Consider the following 22,545-nt stretch of genomic DNA (forward strand, 5'->3'; position numbering starts at 1 on the left):
ACAGCTGGACTCCACAGTGTTGCCTTATGGTTAAAAACATTATTTTGTCTTATTGGAAAATCAATTATATGTAACAAGTTGAGTAACTAGTTTCTTTCCCTACTTCGAGAGCCAGCATCGTTTTCTTTCATGTGTAACGACCTTGCTGTGTTGTGACTATGGGCCTGATTCAGACTTGGGAATAGGAGTGAGATATCGCTCTCAACTGTGAACCTGAACAAACCATGTTGCAATGCATGGGGTGTAAATACATACATTTTTTTTTACATGAGGGGTAAATACTGGCTGCTTTTGCATGTAGCCCACAAATACTGCACAGCTTATTATTACTCTACAATTTAGATTTCAGTTTGGAAACTCCTCCCAAATCTAAATCTCTCTGCACATTTTCAATGTGCCCCACCTGCAGTGCAGCATGGTTTCACAAAGATGATCAGTTGAGAGAGAGATCTCTCTCTATTCCCAAGTCTGAATCAGGCCCTGTGTCTTTGTAGCAGCCACTGGCCAAAAATTATTAGTCACCAAATTTATATTAAATAACAAGCAATGACTCATTTTCCTTTTTAGGGTAGTGGCCATGTAAAATGGAAGGTCATAGTACCTTTGTTAACCCCTCCTGTGCTCACCCCATATCATTGTTTCAGCCACCTACCCCAACCTACCTTGCTTTAGCTGTGCTTTCCATCACACTGCACCAGTCCGTCCTGTCCTCCCCATCACACTGCACCAGTCCGTCCTGTCCTCCCCATCACACTGCACCAGTCATTCCTGTCCTCCCCATCACACTGCACCAGTCGGTCCTGTCCTCCCCATCACACTGCACCAGTCCGTCCTGTCCTCCCCATCACACTGCACCAGTCCGTCCTGTCCTCCCCATCACACTGCACCAGTCCGTCCTGTCCTCCCCATCACACTGCACCAGTCCGTCCTGTCCTCCCCATCACACTGCACCAGTCCGTCCTGTCCTCCCCATCACACTGCACCAGTCCGTCCTCTCCTCCCCATCACACTGCACCAGTCCGTCCTCTCCTCCCCATCACACTGCACCAGTCCGTCCTCTCCTCCCCATCACACTGCACCAGTCCGTCCTCTCCTCCCCATCACACTGCACCAGTCCGTCCTCTCCTCCCCATCACACTGCACCAGTCCGTCCTCTCCTCCCCATCACACTGCACCAGTCATTCCTGTCCTCCCCATCACACTGCACCAGTCATTCCTGTCCTCCCCATCACACTGCACCAGTCCGTCCTGTCCTCCCCATCACACTGCACCAGTCGGTGCTGTCCTCCCCATCACACTGCACCAGTCCGTCCTGTCCTCCCCATCACACTGCACCAGTCAGTCCTCTCCTCCCCATCACACTGCACCAGTCAGTCCTCTCCTCCCCATCACACTGCATCAGTCCGTCCTCTCCTCCCCATCACACTGCACCAGTCCGTCCTCTCCTCCCCATCACACTGCACCAGTCCGTCCTCTCCTCCCCATCACACTGCACCAGTCCGTCCTCTCCTCCCCATCACAATGCAGCAGTCTCCCCAAGCTGTTCACAAGACTCCTCATCTCCCACTTTATCTTGTGGAAGGCCTAGATGGAACTCAATGGTTCATGCTGATGAGAACGCCATGTACAACATTAAAACACTCTATATTATAGCCTATAGTCAGAGCCGCAATCTCCCCATAATGAACCTTATTCTAGCAGTCAGTTATTCTTTCCATAATATGCTGAAAAAGACTGACATCATGACTAACACAGTACACATCATGTAAAGGTATTAGCTCTGGGAACCGGTTGTGATGGCTGCCAGCTTTTGTACTAGGCCATTACCACACCCTGCCTCACATATAGCCATCATATCTATGGTACAGATCCTCAGAGGGAAATATCATGGATCAGACAGATTCTTAAAGTCACATGTATTAGCCCTCCTTAAGTGGTGGCAGCATAGTTTAGTATGTGTAGCCTGTTTTGGCGTGTAATTGTACTCTATTTCTTAACCTAATTGATCATTTGAACAGGACACGATGGAAAGTTATTAATGATTATCCCCTTGCAGTGGCATCCAAGATGCATGCACAGTGTGTATGCGACAGTGTGAAATATGGAGTATTTTATTAATAATACTAAATATATTTAATAAACACTAGTTAATACTTCTAAATATCAATATTAAGATAATACAGTAATATCAATATGGCTTTATTTTATACAAGATACATACGGGTTTTAAGGCATGGAGAACTTTGGACCTGAAGATTATTATGGCACAAAGTAGAGCAATGATCCAGAAATTCAACAGTAGCCCTGAAGACTGCACTCCTTTTATTCGCTCATACTGAATTAAAAAAGTAGCTAGCAGCTGAAAAACAAAAATTAAGAGGACATGAGCCAATACACAAAGCAAATGACATATTTTCTCTCATATAATACTTCTATGGATCTGGTAATAAAAAAAAAAAAAAAAACACAACAAACCCACATATGATCACTATTTCTCTACAATGTAAGAATTTATAGGATGTAGTCATAATGTTGACATTTACAATGTCCACATTCATAATGATGTCAACATTGTTGAAATGTTGTCATTGAACAAGTCGGCATGTGCAGAATGTTAACAAGTGAAATGTGGACATATGAAATGCTGATATTCTGCACGTACGAAGGTAAGGCACTAGGGGTAGGGTTAGGCTATGTGAGGAATAAGGTTAGGCACTAGAGAGGTGTGTTAGGGTTAGGCACTAGGTGGAGGGTTAGGCACTAGGTGGAGGGTTAGGCTATGGGAGGGGAGGGTTAGGCTACGGAAGAGATGTTTTTGGTTAGGCACTAGTGGTCGGGTTACAGGTTAGTCATACTTTTTGTAGGAAGCGAAGCAGGATTCGCTGCAAGTCATCCTGACATCACCGCTGGACGCCCCGGGCCACGTAAGTCACCATTAGACCACCAGGGACAGTTTTGTCAACATTATAATCATGTTTACATTCATCAGTGTCAACATGATGCATACCAACGTCCTCAATGTCGATATGCCTAGCACGTCGACATTACGATCATTATAAATGTCAACAAAATATACCACACCCATAATTTATATACCACCAATCCATTGTGCATTATTAGCGGCTGCATATTAAATATACACACACCAATTTCAAAAGTCTATCAGAATGGTACATACATGAAATAAGATTGTGATCATGGTAAACAATCATTGAAATGTTTCTATAGGAGAAATGGATTTTGCACTCTGGAGATTCAGAACAAATATGGTGAATAAACAAGGAAACACCACTGCTACGCCTAGAAAGCACTGGTGTCACTTTACACACCTGAGCTTGTAGAGGTTACACAGTGCCGAGAAAGAATCACCGTCTTTCTAATACTCTGGAGATTCAACTGGTTATCCAGAGATACATTTTGAAGCAAAAAACTGCAAACCTCTTCCAAGCACAGCGAGATAAGATACCGTATTCAGCCTTGCTTTATGTCCACCCACTCTCTGTTCCAACTTCTCTGATGTAACCACTTTGTTGTGAAGGTCAGTACTGAGGAGGAGTGCTTTTCATTTATTCTAAGGGAAACTTGCACCCAGGACAAATATCAGGGACACACTATCATTTTCCAAGAAATAGCAAGACTTTGTTACAAATCTGCACACCCATACCATACCAAAATGCACCACTTGGAAACGCAAGGCATAACTGAACAGTAAACTGCATATTTCAAGCAAAAAGACAGAGGAGCAGATCCAGTCAGCTGTGTCATATGTCATGCATTCTCTCCTCCCAGTTAAAGCACCCAAAACTAGTAACTTAGAGCGCAAACAGCCCAGAGCAGCCACGAGTCAGTAGTGAATGCTAATTTCTGCTTGCATCTCTGGATAGTGCGAGTAGAAATCATCCATAATAACTGCTGCCTCAGGGCTGTTCACTGGTATTTAACTGAGGAGTTTATTTATCAAACTGTGAAAGACTTAGAGAAGTGGAGAAGTTGCACATGGCAACCAATCAGCTTTGAAGTAACATTTATCAAGTACAGTCTATAAAATAATAGGTAGGAGCTGATTGGTTGCCATGGGTAATTTATAAGTTTTTCACAACTTGACAAATAAACCCCTGAATAAGCTCCAGGCACTTTACCCGGGAGAAGAGTCCACCATACACACATACACGTGTGACTAGTTGAATCTGTCCCAAAGTTTTATCAAGTGCAATTACAACAGGGTGTAAAGAGAGTCCAAGGCAGTGGGAAGGTTACAAAGCTAAAACTAATAAATGACAACCAAGTCTAAAATAAAAATCTCACCAAATCTGAAACTGCACTTTAGAAAATGTGAGAAATGTAAATATAAACAAAGGTCCTATACTACAACAGAATTACAGAACTTGGATTAGCCTTATTAACCAGCTGGACGCAAACTATTCTCTGTCCTTCCTTATAAGCAGCTTACCATAGTTATACCAAGTACAGTGGGGCTCACGACAAAAACTGGAGCACGATAAATACTTTGACTTCTTTCATAGAAGGAGTAGAAGAGATCTGCCCAGCAGACCAGCCATAAGAAGAACCCTATAGCCTGTAAAAAAACAAAAAAATCTCATGCCACAAAAAGTAAGAAATAACATTTGATATTACTAAGGTTACAGGATATCCCGGAGTTATGAATTAGTATCACATTTTCTGCACTGCAACAAAACTGCTTTAGCAATTTCTAAGTACATCATATAAAATACAGTTTATCAAGTTACAGCTTTTATGCATTACAGATAATGAATACATGTAGTGCTAGCACATATGATCTGAATGTCAGTGTCTAATTAAAGAGATGGGGGAATGCTGGGATCTTACTGCAGTAAGAGCTGCACCTCTGGGAGTGTGGGTCTCCAGTTCTGCATTTCCAGCAAAGTTAATAGTACTTGTGGCAGATATTACAAGTAACAAATGCGTTTAAGGGAATATGGCAACTCTCAGACTGCCATGTTAGTATTATAGTCTGGAGGACTTTAAATATGTCTTGCAGACATTATTATTTCAGCACATCTTTTGTTTTATATAACGAATGAAAAAAAAAAAAAAAAAAAAAAAAAATGTATTAGTTTACAAAAGAATTACAAAGTGCTCTAAACCTTATAGCATTAGCCAAACAATGTTTAAAGCAATCTGAACAAAATACAATTCTTCCATTTTGTTTAATGAGAAAAGCAAAAAAATAACTTTTAAAAAAAACTTTAAATATAAAAAGTTGCCTTTGTTCATATAATTGAGCATATTTCATATTTTACACTTCAATACTTCCAGGTCTGTATCACAATTTAACAATGATTCATTTAGAGTTAAAAAAAAGAAAGCTTTAAAGTCTGGCACAACTCTAAACTTTCCGTCATTATAGCCACACTGTAGTAACACATTAAAATTTGTCCGATTTTAAACAAAAACTGGTCCAACATTGCTCAGTATGTTTATACAAAATGCGATTCGCTAATGAACAAAATCTGACCTTCATTAACTTGCCTAGTAAAATGGTGATCATATAATACAGCCAATTTGCCCAAATGTACATTTAACACAGGAAAAAAAAACGGAACAGAATTGAGCGAAGCTATAAGGTTTGTAACTATAGGCCAGCTATGAACTCCCAATGAGCATAATTCCACAAACCCAATTCAAAATACTTATGTTATGTATGGTTAAATAAATACACATCTTTATTTGCATTTTTTACTTTATAAGCAATAATAAATATACGGTAATTAGTCTATTCTTTAAAACATACAATGCTAGTTAAGTTAGATATGCTTTAAGAAGGTATAACGTAATGAAAATATATTATTTATATTATATTTTATTTGAAATTAGACATAAGTGAACTTGTACACAAAGAACTTATCCTCCTGGTCTGCGGGATGACAGCTGCAGTGTTTAACATGTGAAGTGTGGTGGGGCCCTATAGAAATGGCATATTTCTGCTGGGTGGAGAACTAGAGGAACTGGCTGACCTTCACTGTAAAACTTAGAATGACACAGAATATATATACAGTATCTGCTACTTGCAATACTATGTTTTGTTAGCCGACAGGATACAGAAAACAAACATTTCATACTTTTGTTATAAGGCATAACATAAACCCTACTGGAGGTTACATGGCAATAAGTGGCTGAGGCACTCTACTTTTTATTATATAGATAATGTTAGTGTTTGTACATATTGGATTACTAATTATTTCTGTGCACAATCAAACTGTTCCTACATTCAGTAAAACTACTAAAAGTCTGTACCAACTCGGTCTCTGCTCCACACTAACATAGGAAAAGATTTCAGTTACAATTCCAGAATGATAAAAATAGCAGCTTGTGCATATGGAGGGGACAATGCCAAATATACAAGCTAAAGAATGCCATAGCCGCCAACTATACTGCCTACCAGTAACGTAAGGATCAGAGTAGGGTCCTCTCTTCATTGGCTGAGTATGCACAGTGCAAAGACTGGATTCCTGACCTGGAATAGTATTAGGTTACTGTGCAAATGGAACTTACAGTTTTGGCCTTGTTGAGATGTGACATTCGTATGTATCCCTGGTCATTGCGCTGGAGGTATAAAAAATAGAAAGGGAAGCAGAGCCAGAGGTAGATGCATGGAATCCATACCAGGACCGTATTCTGGAAGCACTTGGTGAAATCTGGGTTTTCTGTGTACCAGGTGAGATTTGCATCCTGCAAGAAGCAAATAAAATATGGAATCATTTGTATGTATATGTCAGCAGCTACTGTAGCAACTGCTGCCCTAATAAAAACATTATGTATATTAGGACTTTCAATGAACAGTGGTGGGAATGGAAAGCTATAAAATAACTTTGAAAACTCAAAGTCCACAACCGTTCCAAAATATAATTAGTTTATGTGTCATACAGTGATGGTAATAACGTTGCTTTATAGTCTATGATAGTAGCTCTACTATAGCACAGGTAACTCATAATGGACTGCAGCAGATATTTACATTACTTATTTTAACTAATTATATTAAAAGAAGATACAAACTTTGCAGGGAACTTTGTACGTGTGAGTCTGGTACACCAAGTTACATTTTATTTATACTTTTGCACACGGACTAAAAAAACCAAATAAAATAGAAGACAAAAGCAAAACTGCCTGGCTGCACAAGCCTTCCCAGACCCCAAGGAGGAATCTCAGCTTTCTTAGTAAGAGCAATTCTGTAGAAGCTGGCTTTAGTCCAAGGCAGCTCACTTACTGACATTTAGCATAGTTTATAAATGCCAGACCTGAGCTTTCATGGATCGTGCAGAGTGAGCATGCTCATAGTACTAAGATTTCTAGCTTAGTCATGCTGTGTCAACACACACACACACACACACACACACACACACACACACACACACACACACACACACACACACACACACACACACACACACACACACACACACACACACACACACACACACACACACACACACACACAGTGTAAGAGCTCTGGAAATAGAGGAACGGAGAACACAGGAATCTCCCCTGTAATTACCTATCAAAATCCTTTTAACCCGTGGTAGCTGAGCTGGGTGATTTTTATAAGAAAAAAATGCATAATTTACAAAAAGAAAGTTAAATTTTTGTATTGCGGAGTAAGAAAAACAAAACGAAAATATATTCAATTAAGGAGGAAAATATATTTGTTGAATTTGGTGGGAGATTTGAAGGTCTCTGAAAAAGGGGGAGATAGCAATGCAAGACTCTAAAAAATAAATTACTTAATAAAATTTTGCAGAACTATAGTTATAATAGACATCTTCCAAATATAAAAATCCAGAACCAGAGGTTCCCAAACACAGTCCTCAAGGCACCCTAACGGTCCAGGTTTTAAGGTTAACCATGCCTGGGCACAGGGGACTTATTACCTCAGTCTTTTGATTTAACCATGGACATCCTTAAAACCTGGACTGTAAGGGTGCCTCGAGAATAGAGTTTGGGAACCTCTGTCCTAAACATTAAGAAAGAAAACACACACACACACACACACACACACCACACACCACCCCCCCCCCCCCCCTTGGCTTTTCAAAGGATTCACCAGGAAAGTTCAAATTTCAGGTGTTCTCTATAAGCAGGTGTAACAATAGGGGGTAAATTTACTAAGGTGGGATTTCTATTAGCAACCAGATTCCAGGTATTATCTTCTAGAAGGTGCTAGGTAAATGAGAAGTAGAATCTGATTGGTTGCTATTGGCAACATAACTTCTTAAATAGAACTCCCATCTTCGTAAATTTACCCCTAGGAGTCAATCCTATTAGGTCTGAATTGCGAGTAGAGAGTTTGTTTCTTGAAACTCGCAGATTTCACACTAATGCGCGTTCCCGAGAACTCTCCAATCCAATCAAAAAAAATCCTATTTGTGGTACTCGCAGCGAAGGGGTGCGAATTGACTGCCAAAAGAGATGTGAGAGAAGTGCATAAAAAAGTGGGGAGACCATCCTGGACACCTCAAAATTAATAATTTTGTTAGCAGGACCGTCTAGAAGGCTGTTTGTGGGCATTAGGAAGGTACTGTAGGTTTTTAAATGGTGTCAAAAGGCTGATTTGTGCTTTTTTTTTTTTTATTCCAACAGTAAAGCATCCTGAGACCATTCATGTGTGGGGTTGCTTCTCAGCCAAGGGAGTGGGATTATTCACAATTTTGCCTAAGAACACAGCCATGAATAGAGAATGGTACCAAAACATCCTGCAAGAGCAATCCAAGAAAAGTTTGATGACGAACAATGCCTTTTCCAGCATGATGGAGCACCTTACCATAAGGCAAAAGTAATAGCTAAGTGGCTCGGGGAACAAAACATCAAAATTTTGGGTCCATGGCCAGGAAACTCCCCAGACCTTGATCCCATTGAGAACTTGTGGACAATCCTCAAGAGGCGGATGTAGGACTCAGGAGTAACAAAGTATCGCTGTAGGAGGGCCCTTAAGACTTTGTCATAGTCACCGCAGTCCTCGGTGGCCATTCCTTGATAGGCCTCCAGGGCCTCTCCGTGCAGTGTGGGCACCAGGTGTCTGACCCACTCCTGCTTGGGTAAATCATGTAGTTTAGTATTCAAAAGTCCTTTCGAATACTTGCATGTGTCCATCAATGTCCCCATTGCTGCCTGCAAACTTGGCAAACTGTATACGATCTGATCCCGGTACAGCAGTGTGCAACGGTGCTCGGGGTACCACAGCCGGTGGTGCCCGCTCGTCATGCCACATCCGAATGATTAGCATACATTTCTACTCCATTGCCCTTTCTCTCAATTCCGCTAGCCGATCCACTAGGGTATCCATTCGTTGGGATCCCTGCCATGCTGGGGAATGCTGGGAACCATAACTGCTGTGAGAGGGGGCGGGACTTGTTGCTCTCACCACGTTCTGAGGGGCGTCCGTTGATACGCCGGGCGCACTTTCCACCTCGATCTGATGCAACTCTATTCCGCTGTAATCAGTCATCCTGCGCGTTCTCCTAAACTGCAGTTACTCCTCTCCTGAGTAACTCGGCTTCTCTCGTCGGGTGATCGAAAAAACGCCTGGGCTTATCCCACCAATATGTGACCGGATACCTTTCGTCTAGGCCGGCCCTGGTCACGGGTTAGCTCTTTCGGACTCCCACTCACCGTCAGTGACCGCCTGTCACTGACACCGCCCACTGCACCGTGGGCGTTTACTGAAGCTGCCACCACCACCAAGCTCCTTTCAGTGGCGCTTGGAACCACTTTTTACGTACAATCAGGCTCCTACCACCGGCACCTGAAACCGCTCTTTCTGCGTATGCGTCGACTAACTGCGGACACACCTCCTGTTTGGTGTCGGCTGTTCCCACCTGATCCCTCACAATGGACCAGGTCTGCACGGTAGCGGGCAGAGGGCTTGAGTTCGGAGACGCCTGACTAAACCCAGAACAGTAAGAGAACGGAATAGTGTTTGGTGCAATTCTGTTGGTCGCAGGGTGCAGATGTAATCGAAGTAAAGGCAAAAAGGTGTTTATTGCTCAAAGTCTTAAAGAAGACTCGTCCCTTCGGATTGAAGGGGAATAATCAGCATACAAGATGTTGCAATTCTTCTCCACAAAGGATTTTCAAAGATGTACAACATACAGGGCTCACAGGCCCCCTTTTTATATCATTCTTACACACAATATCACAGGGTGGGTAAATCCGCCCTGTGTTCCTCTCTATCATGCGGTGTCACAAAATATAAATAACCACGTGTTACATTTCAAAGGAGTCACCCTATTTCCTCCTTTCTAATCTACCACCCAAACTTAAACACAAACTGATTTATCATACATTATAACTGTCTCCTAAAATGTTGATATAACATTTCACAGGAAATGGTAAATGACATTCATCCTTCCCAATGGAAGTATCAATCAGTTTGGCATTCCCAACCTTAACACATTCAGGTTTTAGAAAGTGACATCAAAAAGGGTTTCTTAAAAACAACCAAATTGTCTTCATCAGCCTTGCTGGCTATTGCCTTTTCAAAGGAAGTGCTGTAAATGAAAGGTTTAGCCATATGACACTATTCACACCTTCACACAGAAACCTTCCAGACAAGCCTTTCTATCATCAGACCTCCTGCTAGGGAATGACAATTAGCATCTAGTTTCTGCAGTCACAAGCTTGTCATGTCTTATACAGGCATATTCAAGTGCATTTTCTCTACAAAATATACATTTAAAATCATAGATTATAAATACCTCCACATTTCATGCCTGTGCACAGCATCAGGCTTTGCACCCTGCAGCACTGTAGCCCAGGACCTGCTGTCATGGCTCAGTGCTGCACATACCATTTTAAATACATTTTTATTTTTTAAACACTCTGCGCCTAGCGCAGAGTACATATTTACAATGGGCGCCTGACATCTTTTGTCCTTTTAAAAATGGCGCAGCAGCACGGGGGTTAGCCCCTTCAGTGCCGCGGCCGCCATTATACACGTGGGGCCAGCCTCCGGCCACACCTCTGTATTAAAGCGCCTTATGCAGTGCCCCTGTAGTTGTGCCCATTATGCAATGCCCCCCCGTATTAGAGCCCCTTATACAGTGCCCCCAGTAATGTCCCTTATGCTGTGCCCCTTCCCTGTTTAGAACTTACCTCTCTTCAATCACCAACGTAGTCGCTGGCTGCCTGCCGCTGACTGGATCTAACTAGATCCAATAGGTGCGCAGGCTCCTCACATGGCGGGCGATGTCATCCGCGCACTACATCACTGGGAACGTTAGCCTCTGACGCGAACAGAGGCTTCTTTAGTCTCTGTTCACTTCAGAGACCAGCGTATCCCAGTTGCTGCAGCAGGCTGATCACGATCTACCGGCGGGAGTTCCACGAACTACCGGTAGATCGCGATCGACCTATTGGCCAGCCCTGGTATGGTGGCACTGTTGGGAATACTGCCTTAATTGCACACAAGAAGGAATATATTTGTATCTCTTTAAACAACCAAACAGGTTTCCCTTTGCTATTTGAGAATTTTTAACCTTGTTCAGATACAGCCATTACCCAGGGACGTGCAGGCAGGGGAGACAGAGACTACCCCATCATACTCCTTCCCCTATCATACTCCCAGTCATGCTCCAGAGTATTGATATAAAAACTGTTTTTAGACATGTTGCCTCCCTTGCCATTGAAGTCACCACCACTGCACATTACCATACCACAAAATGACCTTACATTTTGCATTAGATCAGAGGTCAGAGTCTTCAGGTTTTATCTTATACTTTTATGGGACCTATTTTGAGAGTCCTTTTGTTTTCCTTGATAGAGAAGCGCATTTCCACTTGCCACATGTAACATAGGCAGCACCTATGACCATCCTACCCTGATGATTAATTTCAGCCACCCATGAAGCTTTCAGTGAACCAGTACTTTTAGGGATATAGGGGGTCGATTCAGACCCGGACGCTAAGCTGCTCTCTCGCAGCCAAAAGGGTCCGAGTATGCAAATTACGCGTTCGCACTGTCTGGTGTAAGGACGCCCTCTATGTCCTAGACAGCGACGGCAGAGCGACCGCACGCCGGTATAAAGACGCCCACTTTTCTGACTTAGCACACGTCATCTCCAGGAAGTGTATGATTAATCAGAACCAACGAGAACCATCGGACCTGCACGCAGCACTTGAGGTAGACCCTACCCCACCGCAAGCACTGCGATCACTGCAGGCTGAAATACAACCAAGTGACGTGTACAATGACGCCTCCATTCTAATTATGCACACCCATAAAACTCTGTTTTGACGTCCAGACACGCCTGCGTTCTCAGCACCACTCCCCTGTTCACAAGCACCTTCCCGTTACCACCCACAAACGGCGCTGTCACTCAAAGCAGCGTAAAGTCTGTGTATTACGAGCGCACGATTTCCGAATGCAGTGACTGGTTCGCGCATGTGTATTTTGCCGCATACGCAGACGGGTGACTATCGCTCTTAGCGTGTGTCCGCGGCTTAGCGACCGGGTTTGAATCTGGCCCATAGTTCGCTCTTCACACACCTAGGTACACAGCTTGCTTGCAGAGAACTTACAGATTGCATATTGTTGTCATGCACCTCGATGTGTATTGGGCGCCCATCCAGGAGCACCATTGCCAAACCAAAGTGACTTGAAGTGTGCATCAGCTGTGCTTTGGAAATGGCCTTTAGTGACTGCTGCTGTAGCTGATGAGTGTGCTGCTGCTTTCCAAGAAGCAGGATATCTTCCATTACAACTAGCTGCTAAACAAGGCTGCAGAGGTTAAATTAATCATGGCTACCTGCTGAGTTCACTATATGAAAATCTTACTTTATGGACTCCATGGCAGCCATGGTACATACTGCCACTGAACTATGTGTTCACAGTCTCTGGTTTATTGCTGTGCTCAAGAACCATCCACTTCTGTTCTTTGCCACGCAGTCATTATGACACAGAAATCGGTGACATCGCAATTATGTCTCTGAGATGACGTCTATGAGGAGATGCCTATATTGGGCTAGGACAGTGGTTCCCAAACTGTGCGCCACGTTGGCCGGTGTCCTAAAGAGGCCGCTCAGTGTATTTTTTGTGTGTGAGCTTAATATTTTTTGGACAGGTAGGAGAGGGTTTGGCAGCGCAGTGGAAAAATGGAACAGCAGGAGGGGGGTACAATGAGAGGGGGGGAAGCTGTCACTCAGTGAGTCCTGAGGCTGCCTGTTGCCGATTGCGGAATGGGGTCCTACAACGCAGTGCGTTGGGGGAGATCAGACAAGAGGCTGATCTGAGAAGCAATGCTGCAAAATGGCACAGCAATCACAACTAAAGGCAAGTAAAGTGGGTACATGGAGGGGGCAAATGGTGAGATACAGAAGGGGCATAGGGAGAGACATGCAGGGGCAATAGGTAAGAATAGCACAGTTTTCTCTCTTTTTTTCCTCTTTCTAATTTAAAAATACTTATTACGTTAATTTGACCCAACTACTTAATAAACGGGACTGCTTGGTAATTATTTTGGCTTAGGAATAGCTTAAAATTGTTATGGAGATGCTAAGGGTGCCTCAAAATTAAAAGTTTTGGAACCACTGGGCTAGGAGAAACCCAATACAAGTGATGAAACAATGCTGGGAGGGGAGATATGATTCAAAGCCCCCATAACCCTGCATCTACGTGGCACGAATAATAAAAAAGGGTGTTATTCGTGTCAGTATGCTAGGATAAGAAAGCCTGTTTCAGCAACAACAAAAAAAAAAATTAAATACAAAAAAAAAAAAAAAGGAAAAACTTAATTGGTAAGAACATGAAAAGGGAGTTATAGATTTCAATACTTTATTTATACTAAGCCACTCCATAATAATATACAAATTATCTTGGCAGGTCCCATGTCAGATCCTCACATTTAAATTGAATATATCTCTATGTATTGCAAATGTGTTCAAGCAAGCAACAAATAAGACTGCCTACAAGTCTCGTAATAGCACAACATTTTCACACTGGCAAAAAAAAGAGGAATACTCAATATGTATGGAAAGGGTCACAGAATTGAGGAAGCTCGTCCAGCTACAGACAGGCTGGAAGTACTTGCTGCTATATAATAAAGCTGTGATGAAACAGAAATAGAAAGGAACCTGCTGTAATGGGCATAGTTCCTGGGCAGTGGCTCCCTCGTGATGGTTTAGCTCAGCCTGTCACCAAAGCAGCACGTCCTCATCTGACCCTTACGGTTAACCAGGTTGGCTTCAGGGGTTACAATGTAATGCGTTTTACTTGCACTAATAGGATTAAGCAACATATCGAGTCACAGTGCTTTTTACCTGCCATTGTGTGTACGGTAGGTGCCACAGAATATGATTGCAGGTGTTCTACCATCTCTACCACTCAAAGCCAACACATTCAGACTGCTAGTACACTTTGTGTAATAAACTAGACCATCAACTCCATGTACTACACCGGTGCCAATGAAGGATTTGTGTACTACACTGTGTGTTAAAAATAGAACTGGAAGTAATCAGGTTATTTATCTCTGCGCAGCTTCGTTAAAATGGCTGAATTTACATACCATGCCAGCGGCAAAGGAAGCGAAAAAAAAAAAATATTGAACAACTAAAATATCCAACAATTTCTGGTACAAAAGTCTAGAAGGATATAAAACATAATTTAGTGTCAGAACATCTTAATTTCTAACATTTTCAATGTTATGTATGGCAGGCAAATGTAGAGGATTTTACGGTCTTTGAAAATAGTAGAGTAGTTCAATTTTAGACATTTAATAAGGCTAGGAAATAGCTGGCAGATACTGATGCCCGTCACACGATTTATTAAAGCGGTAGAACAACCTTTAAATACTAGTACCCATCAGTGAAGTACACATTATGGGGTCAATTCAAATGTCTGCGATTATCTCGCGGGTGCAAGTCATCACGGCAGCAGCCGCACTTTACAGCAGCCCAAACTCATACAAAAGGAGCAAAAATTGTGTGAATTTGGGCTCAGAGTTGGGCGCAAGGGGTGCAAGTTCAGGTGCAGTCAGGCCCAGCGACAGGAGGGTACAAGGGGTACACCTGTGCCAGGTCCCAAGGGCTATGGGCACAAACCGCATCTTGGTCGACGGTTAATAGTAAATTATAACTGCCCCATCGGCCGCCCGTCTGGCTCCCCCCCCCCAAAGGGTATCCACGTCGCCCCTGCCGGTCCCGTCACTACTCACTTGTGTGTGAGACGGGGGTCCAGCAGGCACTGTGGCATATATCACGTCGTGACGCTGTGCCGGCCCTCCTCCCTGTATCACTGGCCTCCAGCTGCGACATACATCCACCGAGGAGCATGGAGGCCAGGAACTAAGGTGCAACTGACTGCCGCCGCCGCCCGCCCGGCACACAGAGTGAGGCCGCCTGTATGCCTGCCTGCAGCTCTGCATCTCCACTGTCTGTCCCAGCGGATGTCTATAGGGGTAAGTGAAAGTGACATCCATGACAGACGGTGTTTGTTTTTTTAAGGTTGATAGTTCACCTATTCATGATTATTCATATAGGCAGCTCCAGGTTTACTTACTTATATGCACACACATTATAATATATATATATATATATATATATATATATATATATCTCTATTAGTTCAATGTGTGTGTGATTTTTATATTGTACATACATACATACATACATAGGTAGTTCAAGGCAGCACTCTTGGTACTTTATACGTCCCGAGAGTACAGTCTTGAACTAACTGTATATATAGATCTATTAGATGCTGTACATATAACGTTCCATTTCAGTCCGGTAGGACTGAAACGTGGAACTTTACCACTTTGGTGTTTTGAGGATGTACGTGCAGACAGCAGTTGGGAAAGTGCTGGGGGGCAAGGATGGAGCTAGGGGCAAACAGTGCTAAGGGTAGGGGGGTAAGGGTAGAAATCATCTGTTGCAGCATTGGAGCAAGGAGGGGGTTAGGGGCAGGCAATACTGGGAACAGTGCCGTGGGGGTACGGAGAAGGTAGATAGCAGAATAAAATAAAAAGAATAAAAAGGGGCTCTATAAGCTCAAATATGTGTATGCTCTTGACCATCATTCTGGAATATTGCATTATATCAGACTTGATATAAAAAAAAAAATCTGCATGTAGCTTATTCTCAATACCTTCAATTGGAAATAATTTTATTGGAGATAACAAACATCTTCCTGCTTCCTAAAATGTCTGCATCTGCTTGTATTCTGTGACTACCAGATAAGTGAAAAGCTGCAGCTGTCCAATGGTTGTGCTCTGCCCACTTCGAAGTACAGCTCTGGTCTATAGTAAGCAACCAGTGGTGAATTAGCACCAACCAGGAGGTGTTGCAGCAGTGTTACCAGACATACCCAGAAGAAAGCTCTTCCAGGTGCCAATGCAGGAGCCTGCTGACCATACTACTGTGCAGGGAAGTCAATAAAGATAGTTACTGAAGGTTAGAGGGAATTCAAATACCCCAGGAGTGGTGAAGTAAGCCCATTGAGTTGCTCAGGAAAAGTGTAAATACCCCTGTCTGTATTGGCAGGCAAAATAAGCCAACACATCACTGATACCATTTACAATATTGTGGTCAAAAATGTTTTTAACAGCCCACACTATTTCTCAAATGTTGACATCGTATTAGTACTGAATACATATTAATATTCAAGATGAAGTAAAGAGGGAATAACCAGTCTAATCTTTCTTATCAGCTATATTGTGCCTCAATATCATCCAAATAAAAGGCCTCTAACAGGGAAATTGTAGATTTTGTTTTAAGGCAATATATAAACACATTGGCAGGCCTTATTTTTCCAGATACTGTAGGTGGCCTGCCCACCCACTGGTAGTCTAGAATGAACACTACATTATTTTATTTTTTTTCAGGATGCTGAATCTAACCTTTAGCCTCACAATAGGGATTCACATTAAGTATATGGCGTAGTAACAGATAACATTACGGAAGTAGAGTACCAGCATGAGAGGTTTACATTAATATATAACAGAATGTCAGTGAAAACATGCTACGATCCAGTCATAGCTTAGCCTGCTCCATAATGTGTCCATTTTGTGACAGTCATGAATAGTAGGACCAAAGAGGAAATACTATGCTGGTCAGGATAACAGCATTTATTTTGTCTGAGGGATCCTCCACCTGTGGTGGTGCTGGGGAAGATCCAGGCAGCAGTGAAGAATGATAGCTTGCCACTTATCACAAAATACAAATTTTTGGCAGAACGTAAGTTTTGGCACTAAGAAAGTTGGCAGAGTATGCCCTCACATTGATCCTACACAAGAAGCCAGCAGAACAACCCTGTGATAAAGGCCTACTATGATAACCAGGATGCCACGCAGGACAGTGGCAGAACTAGAGGATGATGCTGCAGAGCCAACAATGCCAGGGTACCATCTACCCCTCCACTCCCCCGCACCTAGTGTTCATTCTAGCACCCTGCACCTGTCACAACCCATGCAGTTCCTCATTGCTGCCTAGGGTGTCGCTCTCTGCTCTGGTGCATCTAGCACACTCTGGTCTGTGAAAAGAAGAATAAAGTGCTCCTCTACCAGGAGGGGAAAAATTCCAATGTGTAGATACGGAGCCACTGTTAACTTGTGCTATTTTATCTTTGTATATTGTCGAAGCTGGAAAATTGGCTGAGACAAGATCAGTTTAAAATTGAATCGCGGCGACGCAATCTTGCTACTGGCCGCAAGACGCCATCTTGGAAATGAGATTGCAAGACGCCATTTTGCGAATGGCCGCCCAAGCGCCATTTTAGATAAACTCACACTTTAGTACACGTGGCGAGATTACTATTAGCACCATGCGATTGCATCTTTCATCATTTATCATATACACAGTAATACGCACAATTGCGCTGTTAACTAGTTGCATATTAGCGAATGCATAAGATCCTATATGAAAACGCTGTTTAGTAGCTAAATGCGCACGCATCTGTCCCCATTTAACTAGCGTCTTTATATCAAACCCCGTATACTCACACATTACATATTCACATACAAGGTTCCATAAGCTTTAAGGTATAAGATTTAAGTTTGTTCACTTAGTATAAATGCTGTGAAATAAAGATTATTTGGTAACTAAGGTTTTATACATGCTAAGTAAGCTGTGTTTGGTTTTGTACTGATGCGTACTCTTTCAACAGTATTCCAGTATCATCGGTGAGGAGATCGCATCATGCATTCTCGACTTATGGACCGCAGAGACTTCAAGCAACAAAATGTATATAATGTGAACAACTGTTAGGATCTTGCATGAGGCAGGAATCCAGAGACCCTCAGTTGTTGGAGGCTGGGTTGTGTCTATTTGAATAAGCCTGTTAAATGCTCTGTAACAGATGTATCCCCCTTGGGAACCAATGGCATCAGCAACAAACTTCTCTATTGTGTTGTCTATTTCTGCGTGGTATAAATATGTGTGCTCCAACACTGGGTTTTAGGCTTCGTGCTGAATGCTGATAGACGAGGGGTTTCTAGATGTAGACGCCCGCATTTCCCCGACACCGGGAGACCGGCATCACGATCGTAGTGATGCCGGGCGCCGCGAGCGGACAGCCGCGGGGGGGAGGGTTAGGTTTAGTGCTCCCGGGGGGACTTAGGGTTTGTCACCCCCCCGGGAGGGTTAGGGTTAGGCTAGGGGGAGGGAGGGTTAGGGTTAGGCACCCCTGGGGGGGACCTTAGGGTTAGGCACCCCCCCGGGGGACTTAGATTTAGGTAGCGGGGAAGGGGGTGGTTAGGGTTAGGCACTTGGGGGGGGGGGGGAAGTTAGGGTTAGGCACCCCTAAGGAGGGTTAGGGTTAGGGGGGTTAGGTTAGTGGATACTTACCTATCCACGATCGGGATTTCCATCGCTGTCGGGCTTCCGCTGCGTCGCACTCTGCTCCTGTCTGGCTGCCGCTGACGGGAATCGAGCCATCGGCCATGCGGCCGGCGGTATTTCATACCCATCCCCCCCAGCCTGGCTGAGGCAGCACATGGCCTGACTCATCTGGGAAAACAAGGTATGTGCAAGTTGGTGAGAGCATACTGGTGTGCACCAGGTTTTTCTTCACAAGCAGAAAAGATAGCAATGTCCTGTCTGACCTGCTTGAGGAAGAACATAGGGAAAGCGATCCCTACCGAACCGTCCCACATTCCACCGACTGATGGACCTTTCCAGGTGATACAAATTGATTTCATCCAATTACCACCCTGCAGGAACCTTAAGTATGTATTAGTGTGCACGGATGTATTTTCTAATTGGGTTGAGGCCTACCCAGCGGCCACTAATACTGCTGCGTATACTGCCAAGAAAATAGTTCAGGAACTTGTATGCAGGTACGGTATCTCTAAAATCATTGAGAGTGGCGGGGTACTCATCTCATAGGTGATGTTTTTCAAAATATGTGTAAGCTGATGGGTATTAATAGCCGACTTCACACCCCCTACCGACCGTGCTGAATGCTGATAGACGAGGGGTTTCTTGCTGATGCCTAACATCTGGTCCGGAAGCGCTGCGCGTGTGTGTATATATATATATATATATATATATATATATATACATACACACTGTACTTGGGTCTGTATAATTCCTTTGCGCCGAATTGTGTCTGGATTAATAGCGTGTAACTGACTGTACTTTTACTTCAATAATACTTGTGCTTTGGAACCACAGATTCCAGGTCTGAAGTCTTTATTTACTGTATGACTGCTTACGCAAATTAGCGTCATCCTTAGAAGCTATAGGCAGGATATTAGAAGGTATAGGAAGGAGTGTATAGAGGTTCTAATACAGATTCCTTAATATGAATAAATTTGTTGGAAGCTTTTACACTATGAGATGCTCTTGTGATTTTATGTGGAACACGCTTTTGATCATTGGCAAGTTATCGATTAGGAGAAGCATCAGACTGGAGATTCATCTGGATTGATTGAAATCACCTCCTTATCGATTATTCACTGCAGAACTACTGATTTGAATTAAGTGATTATCACTGCACTGTGGACATTAAAGCGAAAATCGATTTAAAGTATCTACACATTGGAATATTTCCCCTGCTGGTAGAGGAGCACTTTATTCTTATTTTCATTGTTTTAGTTTTCTTGTGATTGGCGTTTATCACTTTATATAGCAGCACCTCTTTTTGGATCACAGGGGATAATTTTAGTTTTTGTTATCACACTCTGGTCTGTATCTGAGTAGTTTGTTGCATCAGCTGAGTGTGCAGGAAAGAGAAATTGCACAGGTTGTGGCAGGTGCAGGGTGCCAGAATGAAGACTATGCACCTATACTGCTCACAACAGAGCAGAGGCTCAGAAGGGAATCGGTATGAAATACCGGTTCGATTCCCGGCAGCGCCTGGCCGACAGATGAGCAGAGCCCGGCAGCGGAAGCCCGACAGCGCTGGAAATCCTGATCGTCCCTAAGGTAAGTATAAACTAACCTAACCTAACCCCCTAACCCTCCATAGGGGTGCCTAACCCTAACCTCCCCTCAAGCGCCTAACCATAACCCCCCCCTTCCCCGCTGCCTAAACCCAAGTCCCCTGGGGGGTGCCTAACCATAAGTCCCCCCCGGCAGTGCCTAACCCTAATCCTCCCTCTCCCTAGCCTAACCCTCCCGGGGAGGTGCCTAACCCTAAGTCCTGTAGGTGCCCTACACCTAACCCTCCCCTCCCCCGCGGCTGTCCGCTCGCGGCGCCCGGCATCCCTTCGATCGGGATGCCGGGTGGCGGTCTCCCGGCGTTGGAAAAATGTCAGGCGTCTACATCTAGATGCCCGGCACTTCACCCTCGCCGGGATATGACAGTCGGGAAGCCGGCTGCCAGTTTTAAGGCAGCCGGTTTCCCGATTGTATACCCTCAGAAGGGCTCCTTGTCTTCTCTTTTGAGACCAGATGTCAGTGAAGCATGTCCATATGCCTTTCTACTACTATTTTTTTTAGAGAAAATGTATACAAATCTGATGTAAAAAAAAAAAATCTGTACATAAAGCACTGGGTTAAGAAAAGTTATACAATAACACGGTTTGGCTAGCTGAGCATGCTGGGAGTTACATTTTAAAATCTCTGCTAGAATTCCTATGTTACCAACACCTGTACATGCTAGAACCGCCAGTCAGAGGATGACTGGTATTCAATAACTAACCAGTACAAGCTTATTATAAGATACAGCACACACACAAACCCATCTTAGTTTTGTTCACATTCAGTCTGGGAGAGAGACTGGTCGTTGAGCTGCAGTTCAGTACCACAGCTAAAGGTGGAAGATTAAATAAGCTCCCCAGCAGGAACCAAAACAAATCCCAGCCAAGTAATACTCACATCAAAGGCTATTCCAGCTGTCCTGGGAAGAGATGTGGCAGCCAGGCCCAGCTCTTTCATCATGCTATACTCAACATTGTTTATAGACCAATTATACACACATCTAGGAGAGCATGTGCCCTTTCATGGAGACTGACAGGAATACAGACAGGCATGCTTCACCGATTATTTATATAAATAATATTATTAACGCACTTTTCCTGGGTGTACCTTCATTAAAATCTAAAAATAAGAATAAAGCTCCACACAGCACTTAACTCACTATCTGATGTAGTGCGGCAGGAACCTGGAATTCACACCGCTTGCAATATATGAACAGAAGGTAAACAGCAGGTTCCTGGATAACAAAATATACTCACAAGTCAACTGGCATGTCTCACTTAAACCCAAAATTAACTTATTACTACCACTGCGTGGTACTAACAGGACATTTCTCACAATTAACATTTGTTGCATTTAAAAGATTAAAAAAATACAATGTGAATGTGTCAGGTGGAAAAGTCTGGGCGCTCTTTTAGTTGATTCATTATGGTTTTCAGTTTTTTTTTTTTTTTTTTTAAGGCCTCCAAACTTGATTGATTGGTTTGGTCTTAAATTAAGCCAGGTGAAGAAAAATGCTTATTCTCAGCAGCCGTTTGCTGCTTTGTGGACAGACTTGGGGCCTGATTCAGCAAGGGACACGAGTCAGAGATCGCATGGAGCCGGCCGAAAGTTGCATCTCTGCGTAAGCGTCGCAATGCGAGTGCCAGTCACTGCGGCAGGGTAAAGGTTTGCATGGCTTACGCAGTAAGGACGGAGACCCCTCCGATGTTGATGGACAGAAAGTGACGTTTGTGGGTGGTGACATGGGTGGTGGCCGGGCGAAAGCAGATGTGCCTGTGCGTCTGAACACCGTTAAAGGGCAGTGCATAATTAAGCCAATGCGGCGGCATACGCAGCCAGACGACTCGATGCACGCAGAAGTGGCCAAAATCCTGCGCCAGGTCAGGTCAATCTCTATTTTACGTCTGGGTCCGATGGTTCTCGATGTTACCAATGTTTGCGATATCCTGCGTGCTGATTGAACATGGAGTAAAGGGAAATGGGAGGCATTGTGAAGTGCTGAGCGTCTGCATCTTATGCTGCGGTTGACGCGAGTATGCATTGATTAGCATATACACGCAGCGGCCGAGTGCGTGCGCTCTCTCACATGCCTCCCTTGCTGAATCAGGCCCTTAATTAGCTGTGTGCATGATGTTACACCATAGGATATTAGGGTAGAAAA

General features: G+C 43.6%; 1 protein-coding gene across 2 annotated transcripts in view; it reads right to left on the reverse strand.

Moving 5' to 3' along the window:
* Positions 1-6,758, reverse strand: part of ABCC1 (ATP binding cassette subfamily C member 1 (ABCC1 blood group)) — an 86,349-nt gene extending 79,591 nt beyond the window's left edge. For both annotated transcript variants that reach the window (XM_088476188.1, XM_088476187.1), the window contains exons 1-3: positions 6,535-6,758; positions 4,451-4,576; positions 2,222-2,359 (exon numbers count right to left, since the gene is read on the reverse strand). In XM_088476188.1, the coding sequence (XP_088332314.1) occupies positions 2,222-2,359; positions 4,451-4,576; positions 6,535-6,741 (471 nt within the window). In that variant the 5' untranslated portion in view covers positions 6,742-6,758. The remainder of the gene's footprint in view (positions 1-2,221; positions 2,360-4,450; positions 4,577-6,534) is intronic.
* Between the last annotated feature and the right edge of the window lie 15,787 nt (positions 6,759-22,545).

This window comes from Taudactylus pleione, unplaced genomic scaffold (genome assembly GCF_031769625.1).
Source record: "Taudactylus pleione unplaced genomic scaffold, aTauple2 ptg000184l, whole genome shotgun sequence".
In the NCBI taxonomy this organism is placed as follows: Eukaryota; Metazoa; Chordata; class Amphibia; order Anura; family Myobatrachidae; genus Taudactylus; species Taudactylus pleione.